A 20,929-nucleotide genomic window follows, 5' to 3' on the forward strand; every position below is an offset into this window, starting at 1 on the left:
ATGGCAGAGTCATGCTGAGGGCTGTAATGAGGAGGTTCTGCTCCTAGCAGTTCTGGTTCTGCCAGAACAACACGAAGTTCATCAGAGTCTCTTTGGTGGACATAAATACAGTAAAGTAATATTCTAATCACAATATATACACAGTAAAATGTCCATCTTACTTGTGAAATGTTGCCTGTGGAGCCTCACATCAATAGTCCATCGATCAGAACAACAATATCCTCAGTGCTGAGGCATCTGCTGCTGTTTGGTTGAGCAAAGTAGGAGGGACGACCTCTCCAAGATGGCCGCCGTATTTCCTGGAGCAGCCAATGCGGGGTCTACTCTTATATTATGTCTGTGGTTGAGACCATAGACATTAATACGTAGACGCCTCATGGAGCGGGTCAAAGGTCATGGAGCGGGTCGGCCCGTTGCTGAGATACGTAACAGCGTCCGCCATGTTGAATGTGGAATATGTGCCAGTAGCTAATACAGGTGAACGGACCGAACTTTATAAAGTGCCGTTCTACAAAGTATTTTAAGTTAATTCCTGCCATTGACACATTTTCTTTCACACATTAATATATTTGTCAATCAAAGAAATGACATCAAAAGTTTTATTTGATAGAAATGATTCTGATCATTTTTCTAATGACATTGATGAACAGACATACTTTTAGTGTTTTATTAAAGAATATATTTACATAATTCCATAATTTAATGTACATTTAACGTTTCAAGAGTAGAAAAATAATTTTCTTGTTTTTTTATAAATTTTTGAGAAATGCCTTTAGATTTATAAATCAGGCATTGTCAAACTTTACACTACATATTTTTCTTTTTTCAGAGAATAAATATTTCTTACAGTTTTCCAACTCTGTTATTGACAGCAGAGTGAAAATCATTCTAACAGAGTAAATTATTTTTATTTCACTAATATTTCAGATTGAGATATTTAAAACAAAAAGTGAAAGAATAAAACATGTATTTATTATACTGGGAACACTGGTCACAGGCTTCAGTCTGCTGGTCACACTGGGAGAACTCAGTGACTTCTGAGACGTCCTGGTTCACAGGCTAAAGCCAAGAAGAAAAGAGAAATTATCCAAAAGTGACATAGAAAATACATAAATATACACATTTTCAGCATGTTGGGCTCTGACTCGTAGCATCTTTATAGCTAAACACCGACATGGAGAAGCTGAGCTGGAAACAGACTGAAGACCAGCAGCTCCAGCTCTGATCCTGACTGACCTTTACTCACTAAATCCTCTGGTTTTTAATTCACTTCTCCTCTAACAGCCGTTTCTCATCAGCTCTCATTAGAAAACAGGATGAAAACGTTAGCTGCTATGCTAACAACCAGCGGTTATATTAGCTGCTACGCTAACAATCAGTGGTTATATTAGCTGCTATGCTAACAATCGGCGGTTATATTAGCTGCTACGCTAACAATCGGCGGTTATATTAGCTGCTACGCTAACAATCGGCGGTTATATTAGCTGCTACGCTAACAATCGGTGGTTATATTAGCTGCTATGCTAACAATCAGCGGTTATATTAGCTGCTACGCTAACAATCAGGGGTTATATTAGCTGCTATGCTAACAATCAGCGGTTATATTAGCTGCTACGCTAACAACCAGCGGTTATTTAGCTGCTATGCTAACAACCAGCGGTTATTTAGCTGCTATGCTAACAACCAGCGGTTATTTAGCTGCTATGCTAACAACCAGCGGTTATTTAGCTGCTATGCTAACAATCAGTCGTTACTTCGAGGTAAATTTAGCTACATAGGAAATATTTCTCGGTCGTTTAGAAGCGAATTTCTGGCTGCAAAGTGATTCTGATCTTTCAAACTTACCTGTGAAAGGTAATGCCAATGAATCCAGTTTGTTTCTTAAAACAGTTGAAACACACAGCAAAGGACTTAAGGAGCTCCGATCCTCTGCTGCCACATACAAGATGGCGGACGCTGTTACGTACGGCTCAGTCGCGCTGGGTTTCCACCTGTGTGGCAGCGAAGGAGACCTGCTGCTGCTGGCCGGAGCTGCGCAGGCGTGTTTGCAGTTTTTCCCCAAACTAACCGACTGAGTTGAGTAAAACTGCTGGATGCAGGTAATGCTAGCTAAACGACGACTAGCTAATGTTAGCTGCTAGCTAACACCAATGCAGCACCTTAAGCTTGTTAACTAGTAGTCTATAGCCTACTGTTATGTTCAAAAGTGGGTAATATTGGTTACATTCACTTGAGTAACTTTTTTGGAAAAAAGGTTCTTATAAGAGTTTTACTGCACTGTTCCTTTTACTTGAGTAATATTATTATTGCTACGTAGATTCATTTTGTCCCCCAAAATAACCCGATGCTTCCTGTTCAACTAGTCTGGAGTCGGGCCTACTGGGTCGGCTCCGTACCAAACTGTCATTTCCGGTCGTGTGGGGTCCATCAGGTCTGGTCTGCGTCAGTCCCTTTTGTATGTCGGTACCACCGTGTCCGTAGCTCGGGTTGGCTATAGGGTCAGTAGTATCGGATTGGTACCATCTGGTCGGTTCGGTTCCGTCGGGTCGAACCCATTCTGTCGGGTTGGTACCATCATGACGGTTCGGTTCCGTCGGCAGCAGCAGACAGAGAGGCGGACTCGCATTTGCTCTTGCATCAGTTTGTTTTTAATGTTGATTCATCCAGACAGAAGAATCTCCTAACTACTGCGCCTCCTGTCCACCAGGGGGCGCGCTCTGAACTCACAGGCTTCCGTTTATTTTCTTCGGCTCCTCTAAACAAGGCGAGATTAAAAAATGACGATGCAAGAGCAGAACAGCGCCTCCCGCAGGACGAGACGCGTATGTATCCATAACTTAACGCTCCACGGATGAGTCCTAAACAGGAAGTTACAAAGGCAGCGTATTTACATGTGATGTCTCACTCGGTACAAATTTCAAGTCTGATGTGTTTTTAACGTAGGCAGGAGATCCAGGACCGTCTCCAAGGAGACAGGGCTATCAGGGGTCGGATCCCGGCGTCTCCTCGACCTCCTCAGGGGAACCGGGCGGCTCCTCGGCCCGGCCCGACTCCTTCCTGTCCACTTCCTGTTGACCTTGGATCTTCAGGATGAGCTCCTTGATCTCCTCGCGCTTTGTCTTCATCCGCTGCTGGGGGAACCAGTCAGACAAGTTCATGGGCAGGTGGAAGCTGGGGATGGGGTTCTGGAGAGAGGAGCAGAACCGGGACGGATCAGAACCTGTGGAGGCTCCCAGAAACCCAACAGTCGTCTTGGAGCCTCCAAAACCTGGAATCTAACATCAGTATGGACATGACGGAATCTGATTTCTATTATTCTACTAACATCGAGATAATATGTCAGTTTCTGTCTGAAATAAATTATTTTATCTATTTATTACACGATGGATTTACATGAATGTGTATTTAAAGAAAGATATTTATAAATGGCCTGATGTCTCACGCGACACTGCAGTACCCCTGGCTCCTCTAGGGGGCGCCACTCCACGTTACAGACCTCTGCTTGATTTGGGTTCTTGTTTTAACCCCAACTCCAGCGTCAGCCCCTGGAAACCCAAACCCGTATCCCAGCATGCACCTGGTCTTTAATGGCCGCAACCAGAACGGAAATGAAACGGTCGAAAACTCATCGATCCGCAGCGTTAAAGACCTTTTTCTGCTTTGGTCACTTTTCTCTCATGTGAAGCTGATTTTTAGTCCGTCATCTAAATGTTGAATAAACGTCTAAAACTGAACTGAAGAGATTAAAAATGGAGGAAGGTAAAGATTAACACGACGTTAGAAGTCCTACGAAATCCCGGCTTGTCCGGCTGAACTGGAGCGCTCCAAGTTCCCACGGACATCGAACGCAGCCCGAGTGAGGCAGGGCTTTCAGCCAATAGGAGAATTCAGCTGCAGTAGCCGCTTCCAACCCGCAGAGGGCAGCACTGAGACGCCAAATGTTTGAACCAAAGATGGATGAAACAAGATGGCGGACGGCTCTGACCTCGAAGAAGCTCTCCACGTACTGCAGGACGTAAACGCCGCAGTCGCTGAAGTTATCCTGCTGCGGCACGCGGGGGCTGGAGCCCTTCATCACCTCCTTCCCAAAACCCCGCTGCGACGCGTGCCGCACCTCCCACTCCACCTCCAGGTACCTGGACCAGATCAGAACCAGCATCAGAACCAGCATCAGAGCCGGATCAGAACCGGAACGCATCCCACTCACTCTCTGAGAGTCTTGACCACGTTGGACCGGGCCGGGCCGCGCAGGGAGTCCATGATGAGGATACACGGCCTGAGAGAGCAGACGGGGCCCGTCAGAACCAGCAGGGGGCGCTGCTGGTTCTGACGGGCCGACCCACTCACTGTTTGCAGATGACGGGTTTGGAGGCCAAGCTGGTCTCGGAGGCGCCGGTGTCGTCGGCCATGTTCCCGTCGTCGCTGCACTCGTCCTGATCAACACAGCGATTAATCGATTATCACCCACTAATGGCCGTTTGGACGATTCGTCGTGTTACACCCAGAACCGGGTCAGGTTGGGGACGAGGCGGGTCGGTACCTGGCAGGAGCTCTGGTCGTCAGAGAAGGCGCAGGCGTCGTCTCCGGAGCCGTAGCAGACGCTGATCCGGTGCAGCTCGCCTGCAGACAGCAACAGACGGTTCTGATCCGGGCTCAGCACCACGCAGCAGCAGCAGAACCTTTACATCCACTTACTGCTGAACCGCAGCTCGGCGTCGGCCCGGCCCGGTCCCAGCGGGTTCTGGCCCGCCTCGTTCGGGTCGCAGTCGGCCTCCTCCGGTACGGCGGGGGACGGCTCCTCGGACGAGCAGTCCAGGCCGTCCGGGGACAGCGGCCGGCAGTGGTCCGGGATGTTCTCCTCCGCCTGCGGCTCGCCGGGCGACCCGGAGGCCGCGGGCGGGTCCAGGTACATGGGGTTCTTCTCCAGGACCGGACCGTGCAGGCCCGGGAAGCATATGACCGCCAGGTACCAGTGGGCCCTGAGGAGAAACGGATCCACCTGACCTTTAACCTCATGAGGGAAACCGTGAGACTTCCAGCTGCTTCCGTTCACTGAGGCTGAACCACCAGGTGGCGCTGCTGTAAAAACAGCTCAATTTTACCGTCAGAAACATGTTTTTACTGATCGATCGAAGCTGCTGATCAGTTATGAACCAGACAGAAACAGAAAATACGATCGATGCCAGATCAGAACCAGATCAGAACCAGATGAAGGAGCAGAGTTTTTATCTTTAATGCAAAAACTTTCAGACATTTTATAGATTTTGCTTCTGACTGTTTGAATGAACAGATTTCAGCTTTTTATTACGTTTCTGTTTGTTCCAGTCAGACTGGGTTCAGGTGCCGGACTGTTAGGTCTCCAGGCCTGTTTTTATATAAATTAGGAGATTAAAGGTCAGAGGTCAGGGCGACTTACGACTCGTTGATGGGAACAAAGATGAAGTCCTTCTGGAACAGATCCACGCGCCGCGTCCACGTCTTCACCCTGTTGTGCTTCCTCTTCTGGATCCTGAGGAGCCAATCAGAGTTTAGATCAGAACCGGAACCGTCCGGACCGCCTGAAACGCGGCGGCGGTGGCGGCGGCGGCGCTTACGGCAGGCTGACGGTGTCCGGGCCGCTCCGCCGCTCTCGCTGATTCAGCCGCTTGTAGAAGAACGAGCTGAACACGTGGATCCTTTGGGCGTCTTTTTTTAATTTTTCCAAAACTAAATATCTAAAAAACAGAGAAACAGAAACGACCAGAAGTTTTAAATCTGTTCACATGGAAGGAGAAGCGGAAACGATAAAAACTCACTTTAAATAAAAGTCGATGATGACGTCGTTCAGGAACTCCCCGTCGTTAAGGCAGTGCAGGTCTTCGTTGGTGACGGAGATCCCGCCTTTGGCTGGAGGCGGGGGGTACACCATCAGCCTGGGGGGCAGACGCCGGCAGGTTAACCAACGGCAGGTAGCTCAGCCGGCCTGCTGGGGGCAGCACAGACACTCACTTCATGACCGGCCCAGAGAAGGTCGGCTGCAGGTCCGTCATTTCCTCGTCTTCGTCGAAGAACGCGCCGCTCTGCTGGCGCGTCGACATCCGCGCGCGAGTCGACATCCCGCCAGCAGGGGGCGCTTTGGGGGGCTGCTGCTCCAGCTTCACCTGGGGGGCGGGGGGCAACACCAACCAGAGGCTGAGTAAAGGTCCGGTTCAGAACCAGGACCAGATCAAATCAGATCCATTCCAGTGAGCGGTCACAACAGAGCTAACGTCGCTAATGCTAACCTAAAAGCAGCTCATCCTGTTGATGATCAGAAATGAGACCTGATCAGGAACCGAAGTCCCCCAACGACGGACGCAAAGCAAAAACTAGACCAACAGGGAAAAGCCGACTAAAGTCAAAGCTAGAAGACGCTAAAACAAGTTAAATAATCTAAAGAGTCCAACTTGGAACATTTTACATTATAGGTAATATTTATGTACTTATGACGTAATTAAGCCAATTAATAAATCTATGCAAGTCAAACGAGGAGCGTCCAGATGATCCGGGCTTCTGCCAGCTTCCCGTTTGGACCGGAAAGGTCATCCAGATTTCCGTTGGTCAGTGAACGCACCTTGTCGACCTTCTGGCTGGACGCCTTGTTGTAGTTGACCAGGCGGATGTTGGCCTCGTCGAAGGTCAGCTTGGTGGGGAAGCTGCTGAGTCTGTTGTTGCGGCCGATGACGGTCAGGATGTCCTCCAGGATCATCTGCTCCTTCATCACCAGGCCGTTCTCGAAGATCAGCACGATGTACTTCTCATCCACGTCTGAGGAAGCAAAGCCTCACATCCATCATGAACTCAGACGCTAGCTACATTAAGCGCTAGAATAAAAGACTGGAAACCATGAGAACTGTCAACAGAACTAATTCTACTAGCACGGGTCGTTTCTGACAGAATAAAGTGAAGCTTTAGTTTCAACGTTCTGGTTCTGACCCGGACCCGACACAGGAAGCCGTCTGGACTCACGCTCTGCGGTGCAGTCGTACCACAGGCCCCCCTGCTCCTGCGACATGTTGAGCTTGGAGCGCAGGCGCACACATTCATCCGCCGTCGTCTGGAAAAACAGAACGGGAAGCTTCCGGACGCTGCACCACTCGCAGCTGATCAGCTCCGACGTCTTCAGGTAAACCTCTTCCACAGAGCCGGGCTCCGCACCTGGAGGGACGGCAGGAAACCTGAGATTAACCTGAGGTCAACCTGAGGTCAACCTGAGATCAGCCTGAGATTATCAACCTGAGATTAACCTGAGGTCAACCTAAGATTAAACTGAGATTAACCTGGAATCAGCCTGAGGTCAACCTGAGATTAACCTGAAATCAACCTGAGATTAACCTAAGATAAACCTAAGATTAACCTGAGGTCAACCTGAGATTAACCTGAGATCAACCTGAGATTAACCTGAGGTCAACCTGAGATTAACCTGAGGTCAACCTAAGATTAACCTGAGATCAGCCTGAGGTCAACCTGAAATCAACCTGAGATTAACCTAAGATAAACCTAAGATTAACCTGAGATTAACCTGAGGTCAACCTGAGGTCAACCTGAGATCAGCCTGAGATTATCAACCTGAGATTAACCTGAGGTCAACCTAAGATTAAACTGAGATTAACCTGGAATCAGCCTGAGGTCAACCTGAAATCAACCTGAGATTAACCTGAGATTAACCTGAGGTCAACCTGAGGTCAACCTGAGATTAACCTGAGGTCAACCTAAGATTAACCTGAGATCAGCCTGAGGTCAACCTGAAATCAACCTGAGATTAACCTAAGATTAACCTGAGATTAACCTGAGGTCAACCTGAGATTAACCTGAAATCAACCTGAGGTCAACCTGAAATCAACCTGAGATTAACCTAAGATAAACCTAAGATTAACCTGAGATCAGCCTGAGATTATCAACCTGAGGTCAACCTGAGATTAACCTGAGATTAACCTGAGGTCAACCTGAGGTCAACCTGAGATTAACCTGAGATCAACCTAAGATTAACCTGAGGTCAACCTGAGATTAACCTGAAATCAACCTGAGATTAACCTGAAATCAACCTGAGATTAACCTGAAATCAACCTGAGATTAACTTGAGGTCAACTTGATTTAATCTGGATTTAAATAATCTCTGGTATTAACCAATCAGCCTGCTGCAGGCAGCCAATCACAGCTGCTCCTTACCTTCAGCCTCCACCTGGATGCTGTCCACAGAAAACTGGAAAAAAGCAAAAAATGTAATTAATGTTTTCTGCTCCACTTTGATCTGAGCTGCAGTAATCAGAATATTAAATCAGTTCCATAAAACGACATTTTAACACAAATGTGTGACTCGTAAAAGGTTTGTTCATTTCTGTGAACTCGGTTCAGGTCTGGGCTCCTTTTTCATGAATCCATGCATGAATGTGGCGCAGCCAGGAGGAGCCCGGCCCGAGGTTCTGCTGAGGTTCTGGTGTCTGACGCTCCGAAATTCAGCGACTTTCCACCAAAAAAGCAACCAGCACCAACCCCAGCAACCCGAGATCAACCCGAAATCAACCCGAGATTAACCCGAGATTAACCCGAGATCAACCCGAGATTAACCCGAAATCAACCCGAGATTAACCCGAAATCAACCCGAGATTAACCCGAAATCAACCCGAGATCAACCCGAAATCAACCCGAGATTAACCCGAAATCAACCCGAGATTAACCCGAAATCAACCCGAGATTAACCCGAGATTAACCCGAAATCAACCCGAAATCAACCCGAGATTAACCCGAGATTAACCCGAAATCAACCCGAGATTAACCCGAAATCAACCCGAGATTAACCTGAAATCAACCCGAAATCAACCCGAGATTAACCCGAAATCAACCCGAGATCAACCCGAGATTAACCCGAGATCAACCCGAGATTAACCCGAGATCAACCCGAGATTAACCCGAAATCAACCCGAAATCAACCCGAGATTAACCCGAAATCAACCCGAAATCAACCCGAGATTAACCCGAAATCAACCCGAAATCAACCCGAGATTAACCCGAAATCAACCCGAGATTAACCCGAAATCAACCCGAGATTAACCCGAAATCAACCCGAGATTAACCCGAAATCAACCCGAGATCAACCCGAGATCAACCCGAGATTAACCCGAGATTAACCCGAGATTAACCCGAAATCAACCCGAAATCAACCCGAGATTAACCCGAAATCAACCCGAGATTAACCTGAAATCAACCCGAGATTAACCCGAAATCAACCCGAGATTAACCCGAAATCAACCCGAGATTAACCCGAAATCAACCCGAAATCAACCCGAGATTAACCTGAAATCAACCCGAAATCAACCCGAGATTAACCCGAAATCAACCCGAGATTAACCCGAAATCAACCCGAGATCAACCCGAAATCAACCCGAGATCAACCCGAAATCAACCCGAGATCAACCCGAGATCAACCCGAAATCAACCCGAGATTAACCCGAGATCAACCCGAAATCAACCCGAGATTAACCCGAAATCAACCCGAGATTAACCCGAAATCAACCCGAGATTAACCCGAAATCAACCCGAGATTAACCCGAAATCAACCCGAGATCAACCCGAGATTAACCCGAGATCAACCCGAAATCAACCCGAGATTAACCCGAAATCAACCCGAGATTAACCCGAAATCAACCCGAGATCAACCCGAGATCAACCCGAAATCAACCCGAGATTAACCCGAAATCAACCCGAAATCAACCCGAAATCAACCCGAGATTAACCCGAGATCAACCCGAAATCAACCCGAGATTAACCCGAAATCAACCCGAGATTAACCTGAAATCAACCCGAGATTAACCTGAAATCAACCCGAAATCAACCCGAGATTAACCCGAAATCAACCCGAGATTAACCCGAAATCAACCCGAAATCAACCCGAGATTAACCTGAAATCAACCCGAGATTAACCTGAAATCAACCCGAGATTAACCCGAAATCAACCCGAGATTAACCTGAAATCAACCCGAAATCAACCCGAGATTAACCCGAAATCAACCCGAGATTTTAAAAAAAGCAACGAGCTATAATTTCCAAACTAGTGGTGAATCTAGGACTGGGAACGGTTCGGACTCACGATGACGGGCTTCGTCACCATCCGCCTCAGGCTGCCGATCCGAACGCTGCGGCACTCCAGGATGATGCTGTCGCACTTGGTGAGCGCCATTTTGGGCTTCTTCCTCTTCGGCGTCAGCGACTCGGCTGGAGGCTGATTTCCAAACTGGGAAACGGGAGAAGAAGAGGTTTGATTCCCAGTTAGCTCCCGGGGATTTTCCCAGTAAACTCCCGGTCTCACCTGGTCCTTCATGCGGGCTCGGCGCGGGATCGTGATCTTCGTGTTGACGTCCTCGAAGAAGTCGCCGTTCAGCTCCTCCTGCTCGGCGGCGCTCTTCACCGCCGCCTCCACTCGGCCTCCAGAGGGCGCCGGAGAGGAGTGGGCGGAGTCAGCGGGTCGGGGCGAGACGTTGTCCAATCGGTTCACGCTTCCAGTGCTGCCCGTCTCCGCCTCCTCCTCGTCGCTGGACAGGACGACTACAGAAGAAGAACGCAGGTCAGCCTGGCGGCATCGGAAAACCGCGAGCTTCCCGGATGGTGATTCCCGTGGCTCACTGGGGTCGTTGAGGTCGGGCTGCTGCCCCGCCGCCGCCGCTTGCTTCCCTTTGGCTCTGCAGCAGCCCGACGTCCCAGCTAGCAGCGGGATCCTGCCGTTGCTCAGCGGCGCCGCCCTGCTGGCCGAGACGCGCACCGGCATGGCGGCGCCGGGTTTGTAGAAGTTCTGCTGGATCCCGACGTGTCCGGCGGGGTTCTGGGACCGGATGGCGGGGCGCGGGGTGGGGGAGGACGAGGCGGGCTGGGTCGGGGCGCCTGGGGGGGGCGCCAGAGACTCACTGCTGCCGCAGGTCAAGCAGCTGCTGCCGAGCTCACTGGGCTGGCGACACTTCAGACACACGGAGTGGCAGACGGGCCGACCCGGCTGCACAGGGAGCAGGGGGAACATGGAGAACACGGGGAACATGGGAAACATGGAGAACACGGGGAACATGGGAAACATGGAGAACACGGGGAACATGGGAAACATGGGAAACATGGAGAACACGGGGAACATACACGGGGAACATGGGAAACATGGAGAACACGGGGAACATGGAGAACACGGAGAACACGGGGAACACGGAGAACACGGGGAACATGGAGAACACGGGGAACATGGGGAACATGGAGAACACGGGGAACATGGGAAACATGGAGAACACGGGGAACATGGGAAACATGGAGAACACGGGGAACATGGGAAACATGGAGAACACGGGGAACATGGGAAACACGGGAAACATGGAGAACACGGGGAACACGGGGAACATGGGAAACACGGGGAACATGGGAAACATGGAGAACACGGGGAACATGGGGAACATGGGAAACATGGAGAACACGGGGAACATGGGAAACATGGAGAACACGGGGAACACGGGAAACATGGAGAACACGGGGAACACGGAGAACATGGAGAACACGGGGAACAAGGGAAACGGGACACATGTGAAACATGTCAGTTTATTCCTGACTTCCATGTAGAAAAATGTAACTTAATCGTCTGTTTTCTCAACAGAAGAGATTACAAATAATTACGATGTTGATTATTGTGTGTGTGTGTTTCCTGGAGTGCGTCTCAGCTATGAATTGTGGGAAACGCGGTGCGGCCCCTCTCACCTCGGGGGCCTGGAGCTGCGGAGAGAAGCCGACGTCCTCCAGCGGTTTCCTCCTCTGCTGGACGCGCCGCTTGATGCTCAGCGTTTCTTCTTCTGCAACAGTTAGAGCAGGCAGGTCAGCTGACCCGTCGCCATGACGACCAGGACTCATTCTGGCAGCAGCTCCGGTCGTTACGGAAACACCTGCTGCCGTCAGGAACGTCCATGCAGACGTGAAATCATCAGAATGTTGCAGCCTTAACTGAAAATAATCATTTTTTTATATTTCTGGTGGAACATGATTGGATCAAACGGATCTAACGTCTGATTGGTCAACCTCTGACCAATCGCTGTCAACCAGAGCAGAGTTGGCCCCGCCCACTGACCTGATTAACCATTAATAACAGAATTGATAAGGCTAAGATGGAAGAATCAAAGCACTGCAGATTTGTTTTGATGAAGATGGATCAGAAACTAGCGTTAGCTAGCTAACGCCGACGCTACTTAATGCTCGTTTCCATGGTAACGTGAAGCAGCGGAGCAGGACTCTACCTGGAGACTCCGGACAGGTGAGGACGATGCTGTCCACTTCCACGGCCGGCTGTGTGGACGAGAAGTTGTTTCTGCGGGACAGGAGGGACAACAGAGCGTCTCTAGCGACGTCCGCATGTGGAGGCAGAAGCGCGCGCGTGGGGACGGCTGACCTTTGACCCGGCTTCCTGGCGGCCGACGGCACCTGGGCGTGCTGGAAGTGGCGGCCCTGCAGGACGATCCCTGGAGGAAGCGCCGAGGTGAAGATCAGGTTCAGGTCGGTTCTGGTGGAGGACGGCGTCGGTACCGGCAGCGCCACGTCACTATGGGGCAGAGAGCGGGTCAGAACCGGGACGAGGACCAGGACCGGGACCAGGACCTGGATCAGAACCAGAACCTGGACCAAGACCGGGACCTGGATCAGAACCGGGACGGGGACCAGGACGGAGACGAGGACCAGGACTAGAACCGGAACCAGGACCGGGACCAAGACCGGGACCAGGACCAGGACTAGAACAGGAACCAGGACCGGGACCAGGACCAGAACCGGAACCAGGACAAGGACCAGAACCAGAACCGGAACCAAGACCGGGACCAGGACCGGGACGAGGACCAGGACCGGAACCGGGACCAGTACCGGAACCGGGACCAGGACCGGGACCAGAACCGGAACCGGAACCAGAACCAGGACCAGGACAAATCAGAAACCAACCAGAACCAGCATCTGCAGATAATAATGAAGGCCCACTGCTGTTTGGACCGCCTTCTCGGCCGTCTTTCTATCAGAACCATCAGGAGGCTGGACCCAGTTAACCCAGTTCTCATTCTGATCCATTTCCAGTTTAACTTTCAAGATTTTCCCAGATTTTCAGCTCAGAGTGATGAAGGTTCTGATCCGGTGGGACCTTCAGAACCTTCTGGGTTTAACCAGTTTCTCCATCCAATCAGAGGAGGTTCTGACAGCTTCCTGTTTTCTGTCCTATCAGAGAGACATGTTTGAGGCTACTGCTAACTGGCTGCTAGCATGCCCCTGCTAGCAAGCTGTTGACGATATGCTGTGCTACAGAAGCTAGCTGGCAAAAGCGCTACTTAGTTAGCTAACGTAGCACCTTACTTATTTTTTGTTTAATTTAAAACTGTTTAATGTTTTATCTTATTACATGTTTATAACTTCTCGTTATAAGCACCAAGTTGTCTGTGGCTCAAAGCTGCTTTATAAATGAAACTGCCTCGACCATCATGGCTAATGGTCCTGTACCACCGGACATCGTCAAAAGCTAACAATTTAGCACAGCAGCTAGTTAGCATTAGCATCAACGGGCTTGAAGATGTCTGAGTGCAACTCAAACTTTTGCCCGAGAGAAAAATCTCACGAGAGACAAACAAAAACCAAAAACCTGCAAGAAGAAGAAGAAGAAGAAGAAGAAGAGATGGTTTAAATGTCAAACCTGTGATTCACGTATTTCAGGCCAACTTGCATTTTTTAAATTGATTTAAGACATTTTAAGGTCATAATTTCTTGCTGAGGCTGTTAGCATGTCAGAATGGTCAAAAGACTTTCAGATTTCTTCTTCAGTCAGAGGCCTCTTCAGGTTTGCTGCAACACTGACTGCTACTGGAGATCTTTGATCATTTGACGAGTTAAAACAATATTCATAATAGTTTATTTATTGACTATTATTGATGATCTCTACTGGAACAACAAACCAGTGCCACCAGTGAGACCAGTTCGGTTGAAGAAGCAGAACCGGGCCGTACCTGAACCTCCGGGGGGTCAGCCGGGTCAGGGACCGCATGTGGCTGCTGGCTCGGTTTCCATACGTCCTCAGCGGGTCGGGGGAACTGTAGTGCTTTAACGAAGGAGACTGGGGCAGAACGAAGCAGCATCAGAACCAGAACCATCAGAACCATCAGAACCGGGTCAGAACCAGGAGGAGTTACCTTCTTCTCCTCCGGGGGGGTCAGCTGCTGCCGCTCCATCTCCTCCTTGCTCACCGCGCTCGCCCTGCAGAGAGTCCAGAACCGTCAGCCACGATGACCTTTGACCTGTCTACAGTGTGGCGGCTTGAGGAGAAAGGCTTGGATGGTTCAGTCATCGTGATTAAACAAACCCCAGAAAAGTCTGGTCCGATTTCACTTCCACCAGGTGAATGTAAACCTCTGACCTTCACCGTTTTCATCCCTGATTGTCTTAATTATCGTTTCTCAGATTTAAATAAAAAATTCTGTGATAACTTTATTTTGTGATGTTTCTGCTGCAGTACGGTGGCCCACGGGTTCAAACGAAACTCAAACGATGCAAACTCCAAAACACACAAAAACTAAGGCGACAGAAAAATACTGCAACACAAAAAAACAAGTATAAAAAGCTGCAAACTGAGGTTAGTCCTCCAGACCACTAGGGGGAGTCGACCAGCAGATTATCCGGCGCCAAACACTCAGTAAAGACGGGAAGTTCAGAAGAAAGTTGGGTGGAAGAAAGAAAAAGTGCATGCCACTTGCTTTTTTAGCATGCAGTCATTTAATATTACAGAACAACTCCAGACTCCCCCTAGTGGTCAGGAGGACTTCAGTTTAGTGAAATGCAGATTTTCCTCTTTGTATTTATTTTTTTGCTTTGTAGCGTTTCTATGTAGCTTTTATTTATCTATGTTGAGTTTTCAAAACATTTTTATCACATATTCTAATATAATGACCATGTTGTGATTCCCAGGTTTTACATCAACACATTTTTCTCCACATATCTGAGGCTTTGATGCTCCAGTTACCGATTAATTACTAACTTAGTTGATTCTTACGGTAATCAATTAATCCCAATTAACCGATTCAGCCCTGCACTTAATCAGAGAGCAGCCAGAAAGCTGCCAACAAACGTTTATAAGGATTACAGAATCATTTAGTAACTTTTTTTTTTCAGATTTCTTAGGTAAATAAAATAATTTCTGATCAAAATCTGACAGGAGCATGAATAATTACGGGCCTAGCTGGGCACTGTAGGCTAACAGAGGCTAACGGAAGCTAACAGAGGCTAATGGAAGCTAACAGAGGCTAATGGAGCCTAACCAAGGCTAATGGCAGCTAACAGAGGCTAATGGAAGCTAACAGAGGCTAATGGAGGCTAATGGTAGCTAACAGAGGCTAATGGAAGCTAACGGAGCCTAACCGAGGCTAATGGAGGCTAACAGAGGCTAATGGCAGCTAACAGAGGCTAATGGAAGCTAACAGAGGCTGAAAGAGGCTAATGGAGGCTAACGGAGGCTAAAAGAGGCTAATGGAGGCTAATGGAAGCTAACAGAGGCTAATGGAGGCTAATGGTAGCTAACAGAGGCTAATGGAAGCTAACAGAGGCTAATGGCAGCTAACAGAGGCTAAATCCAGCTAACAGAGGCTAATGGAAGCTAACGGAGGCTAAAAGAGGCTAATGGAGGCAAATGGAAGCTAACAGAGGCTAATGGAGGCTAATGGTAGCTAACAGAGGCTAATGGAAGCTAACAGAGGCTAATGGAAGCTAACAGAGGCTAATGGAAGCTAACAGAGGCTAATGGAAGCTAACAGAGGCTAATGGAAGCTAACAGAGGCTAATGGAAGCTAACAGAGGCTAATGGAGGCTAAGGGAGGCTAACGGAGGCTAACGGCAGCTAACAGAGGCTAACAGGAGCTAACAGAGGCTAACAGCAGCTAACAGAGGCTAACAGAAGCTAACAGAGGCTAACAGAGGCTAACAGAGGCTAACAGAAGCTAACAGAGGCTAACAGAAGCTAACAGAGGCTAATTGAAGCTAACAGAGGCTAATTGAAGCTAACAGAGGCTAATGGCAGCTAACAGAGGCTAATGGCAGCTAACAGAGGCTAATGGTAGCTAACAGAGGCTAATGGTAGCTAACAGAGGCTAATGGTAGCTAACAGAGGCTAATGGTAGCTAACAGAGGCTAACAGAAGCTAACAGAGGCTAACAGAAGCTAACAGAGGCTAACAAAGCCTAACAGAAGCTAACAGAGGCTAACAGAAGCTAACAGAGGCTAACAAAGCCTAACAGAGGCTAACAGGAGCTAACAGAGGCTAACAGAGGCTAACAAAAGCTAACAGAGGCTAATGGAAGCTAACAGAGGCTAATGGAAGCTAACAGAGGCTAATGGAAGCTAACAGAGGCTAATGGAAGCTAACAGAGGCTAATGGAGGCTAATGGTAGCTAACAGAGGCTAATGGAAGCTAACAGAGGCTAATGGAAGCTAACAGAGGCTAATGGAAGCTAACAGAGGCTAATGGAAGCTAACAGAGGCTAATGGAAGCTAACAGAGGCTAATGGAGGCTAATGGAAGCTAACAGAGGCTAATGGAAGCTAACAGAGGCTAATGGAAGCTAACAGAGGCTAATGGAAGCTAACAGAGGCTAATGGAAGCTAACAGAGGCTAATGGAAGCTAACAGAGGCTAATGGAAGCTAACAGAGGCTAATGGTAGCTAACAGAGGCTAATGGAAGCTAACAGAGGCTAATGGAAGCTAACAGAGGCTAATGGAAGCTAACAGAGGCTAATGGAAGCTAACAGAGGCTAATGGTAGCTAACAGAGGCTAATGGAAGCTAACAGAGGCTAATGGAGGCTAATGGAAGCTAACAGAGGCTAATGGCAGCTAACAGAGGCTAATGGAGGCTAATGGCAGCTAACAGAGGCTAATGGAAGCGAATGACGGTGGGAATGACAGCAGCAGCACCAGGACAGCCCTTGGCGGTCGGGATAAAACGTGAGAGCAGAGCTGCTTACTGGTGTCGGGTTTCCGCCTCGGCGTCACCAGGAAGCGAGAAGCTCCAGCTGTGCTTGAAGCCTCCATCTCTCCTGCTCTCGGATCTATTCAGGGCTTAGACAGTAAAACCAGAACCGGGTCAGAACAGGAACAGCAGAAGAACACAAGCCAGAACCGGGTCAGAACACATGCATCACATGAGTCGGGCCGGTTCCAGCTGCACACAGTGGAGGGCGAGTCGGACCCGACTGGGAGAAATTCTGGACCCTGCAGAACCGACTACCGGAACCAGACGGATCCGACTGAGAGCCGCTCCAGACGCTGCAACGATCATTTTACTAACCGGTAACTGATCGATTATTATGATGATTAATTGGTTATTCTAATAATTAACCGATTAACTGGATTAAAAAAGGCATTTATACATATTTACATTTAACCTCTAAAACCTTTTTAATGCAATATTTCACACACATCCAACTGGAAAATAATTAAATTCAGTTTTTAAAATAAAAAGGAAAACATTTATTACCTGAAATGTTAAATCTAATCCAAGTGAAGCTAAAGCTACAACCTGAGTTTAGAGTGAAACAGATTTACAGAAAAAGTTGGTTTTACATTAAATGTTTAGATTTTTGTACAGTTTTGGCTTCGTTATACGTTTCTGAATAAGTTTTTATTCAGCAAATCACCTTTTTGAGTCCGTGTAATCCAGCTAATGATTAATTAATTAGTGAAATTAGTTGACTGTTGATTCAAATATCGATTAATCACGATTAATTTGATTAATCGTTTCAGTCAGACGGACACGGCTGAGGAATTCTGGGAAGACTTTGGTTATTTTTACATAATTTCTACTGTTTTATTGCAGCATTTTGTTAATGAATGAGTTTTCTGTAGTTTGTAGTTTTTATTTTCTCCTCTTTCCGGCTGAGGAACCGTGAACCTGAACACCAGCCGCACCACAACACTTCCTGTTTCCTGGCTCTGAAGCAGCTGATTGGACGCCTCTGCTGGGCCTGGGTCACCTGGCTGCAGGTAAACTGGCTCTGGATGAGGTCCACACAGCCAGAACCAGAACACTGGGCCCAATCAGGCTCAACCGGCCCCAACGTAGCCCTGAAGCTCCATTCAAAGACAAATACCTGAATCTAAAACACACCTATGAGAAAAACAAACCACCCAGCTGGTTGCCACCTAAACATCTGCACTGTAAAAATAATCAGGATTCATTTCAAATTACACTGCAAATAGTATTTTATCCAGTTTAGTGCAAATATCTCAGCACACTTGGACCAAACTAATATACTAACAACTTTTCAGCAAAGAGGAGCTGGTTACAAGTTAGAGATAACTGATTAAAGATATTTGACCCATAAACACACACACTATATATATATATATATATATATATATATATTCTCGTTTGTGTGAACTGTAATATCTGTTTTGTACGCTAATTAATTTGAAGGAATCCCGTTTCCATTTAATCTAATTTTAGGAGTTTTTATCTGATTTTAGTAAATAGTAACTACAATAATAGAAACAGAGAAACTCATAATACCTCATGTTTGGATTTATTATCCTGTGCAGATTATATTTCCTCTGAATTCACACCAATCCTGCTTGTTTACATGTTTCCCTCTCAGATCTACAGCTAGCCTGTTAGCATGTTCGTTAGCACCAGTTAGCATTCTGTTAGTGAACTCTGGCCAATCAGAGGCCGTTTATTTGTTTGTTTGTTTATTGTTTACTTGTTTGCGCCTCCATCCGCGGTCAGCCAGGCAGCTCTGGGGCCAACAGCCTCCCCTCCCAGCCACAGGAAGGCCCGGCTATGCTGCAGCTACATCCAGCTAACAGCAGCGCTAACGGGGGTAGCTGCAGCCCCCAGAACAGAGCCGATTCCGGTCACAAACAACCGAACCCGAACCATAGCCGGTCCCCCAGCCGGCCCAGCCCCGAGCATTCGGCCCTCCCTGCCCCCCGGCCGGGCAGAGGATGATGGGGAGAAGCAGCATGGAGCCAGCCGGAGTCCCGGTGGCTGAGTGCGGGTGAAGCAGCAGCGGTCCGGTCCGGTCCGGTCCGGTGCGGAGTGTCACCGCTTACCTTGGAGGAAGAAGCTTCTGTTGTGGGCCATGTTCAGGCCCAGACCCACTTCATGTTCCGATGATCCTCATTAATGGCTGGAAACAGCAGCTCGGTCGTTTAAAGCTTCTCGGCTCCACAAATACACACCATGCCGGAAGCTGAATGTCAGGGCTTCACAATAAAAGCTCTAACATTCCAAGCCAGTAGAACCTGAATGAAACCAGAACATGCTGCAGGTTTAACCCCCAGTGTAACCATGAACCGGTTCTGAACACCTCAAACTCTCCGGTTCTGATCCATTAACATAGTCTGGGCCTTCTTTACTCAGTTATTTTACCTAATGAGGTTAAATTAGCAGGAATATCTTACAGTTTGATGAAAATAACACAGTTTCATAACTATTTACATAAATTCATGACGTCGTTGGACATCAGACCTTAATCACTCTTTAATGTGCTTTTAGCCCCCAGATATTAAGATGCAGTTAGTTGAGATTTCAGATCAGAGCTGAGACTCAGATGGGATTTTTGTTATTGATTAATTTATAGTACCTGCACTCCCTGTAGAACTGAACATCTCTACGTGTCGGCATCAAATATTCAGGGTGTAAATTGTAACCGGTCGAAATGACGGCTGGCCTTCAGATTATTCAAGTGATGGAAAGTTTGCTACATTAGAACTTAATGTTTTTACATTCTCCTTTTTGTGCAATAACTCTTTTCCCCAAATAAATCCAATAAACACCTCAAGTAAGTATAAAAAACCTTTTTTGAAAAATGTAGGAGGTTTTTTTTTTCTAAATTTTCCGTTTCCATCACACACAGCAAATTAATTCAACTCCTTTAGAGTTGAATTAACACTTTGAAAGTGTCTATATTGGTCCACTCTTGATTGTGTTAAATTTACACTTTAGAAAGTGTTATTTGTGTTGAATCAACACTCAGTAGTTGAAATTTAACACATCAGTGTTGATTTACACAACACTAGTATATAGTGTCAAAAATAACACAATGTGTTCCTTTAACACAGAATAGTGTTAAATATAGAACATAGAAATCTGAGTTTTAAAATACTATTGGTAGGGTGAGCTCTGGTGGTGCAGGGGTTAAACTCAACCCACATATGAAGGCCCGACTTGACGCGGCTGTTCTGGGTTCGCTTCCTGCTGTTCTGGGTTCACTTCCTGCTGTTCTGGGTTCACTTCCTGCTGTTCTGGGTTCACTTCCTGCTGTCCTGGGTTCGCTTCCTGCTGTTCTGGGTTCGCTTCCTGGGTTCGCTTCCTGCTGTCCTGGGTTCGCTTCCTGCTGTTCTGGGTTCGCTTCCTGCTGTTCTGGGTTCGCTTCCTGCTGTTCTGGGTTCGCTTCCTGCTGTTCTGGGTTCTCTTCCTGCTGTTCTGGGTTCTCTTCCTGCTGTTCTGGGTTCGCTTCCTGCTGTTCTGGGTTCGCTTCCTGCTGTTCTGGGTTCGCTTCCTGCTGTTCTGGGTTCGCTTCCTGCTGTTCTGGGTTCGCTTCCGGCTGTTCTGGGTTCGCTTCCTGCTGTTCTGGGTTCGCTTCCTGCTGTTCTGGGTTCGCTTCCTGCTGTTCTGGGTTCGCTTCCTGCTGTTCTGGGTTCTCTTCCTGCTGTTCTGGGTTCGCTTCCTGCTGTTCTGGGTTCGCTTCCTGCTGTTCTGGGTTCGCTTCCTGCTGTTCTGGGTTCACTTCCTGCTGTTCTGGGTTCACTTCCTGCTGTCCTGGGTTCGCTTCCTGCTGTTCTGGGTTCGCTTCCTGCTGTCCTGGGTTCGCTTCCTGCTGTTCTGGGTTCGCTTCCTAGGTTCGCTTCCTGCTGTCCTGGGTTCGCTTCCTGCTGTTCTGGGTT

At 48.1% G+C, this 20,929-nt stretch overlaps 1 protein-coding gene across 2 annotated transcripts; it reads right to left on the reverse strand.

Annotated features, from left to right (window-relative positions):
- Window positions 1-2,625: 2,625 nt before the first annotated feature.
- Window positions 2,626-19,287, reverse strand: senp6a (SUMO specific peptidase 6a). 2 transcript variants are annotated; one of them, XM_081602186.1, is made up of 23 exons: window positions 19,094-19,287; window positions 17,008-17,101; window positions 14,190-14,253; window positions 14,007-14,113; window positions 12,422-12,571; window positions 12,270-12,340; window positions 11,740-11,924; window positions 10,639-11,002; window positions 10,325-10,560; window positions 10,106-10,249; window positions 8,188-8,221; window positions 6,988-7,176; window positions 6,593-6,786; window positions 5,989-6,140; window positions 5,796-5,912; window positions 5,595-5,714; window positions 5,417-5,509; window positions 4,696-4,979; window positions 4,541-4,620; window positions 4,348-4,433; window positions 4,208-4,276; window positions 3,986-4,136; window positions 2,626-3,185 (listed from the first exon to the last, which is right to left on the reverse strand). In XM_081602186.1, exons 1-23 carry the CDS (start codon window positions 19,122-19,124, stop codon window positions 2,982-2,984), a joined length of 3,219 nt encoding a protein of 1,072 aa, XP_081458312.1. In that variant the 5' UTR covers window positions 19,125-19,287; the 3' UTR covers window positions 2,626-2,981. The 2 variants fall into 2 exon arrangements, with proteins under 2 accessions (XP_081458312.1, XP_081458313.1); XM_081602187.1 differs by having other exon boundaries at window positions 11,740-11,831; window positions 19,094-19,285.
- Between the last annotated feature and the right edge of the window lie 1,642 nt (window positions 19,288-20,929).

The sequence above is a fragment of the Poecilia reticulata genome, chromosome 21 (genome assembly GCF_904066995.2).
Source record: "Poecilia reticulata chromosome 21, P_reticulata-male-v2, whole genome shotgun sequence".
Classification (NCBI taxonomy): Eukaryota; Metazoa; Chordata; class Actinopteri; order Cyprinodontiformes; family Poeciliidae; genus Poecilia; species Poecilia reticulata.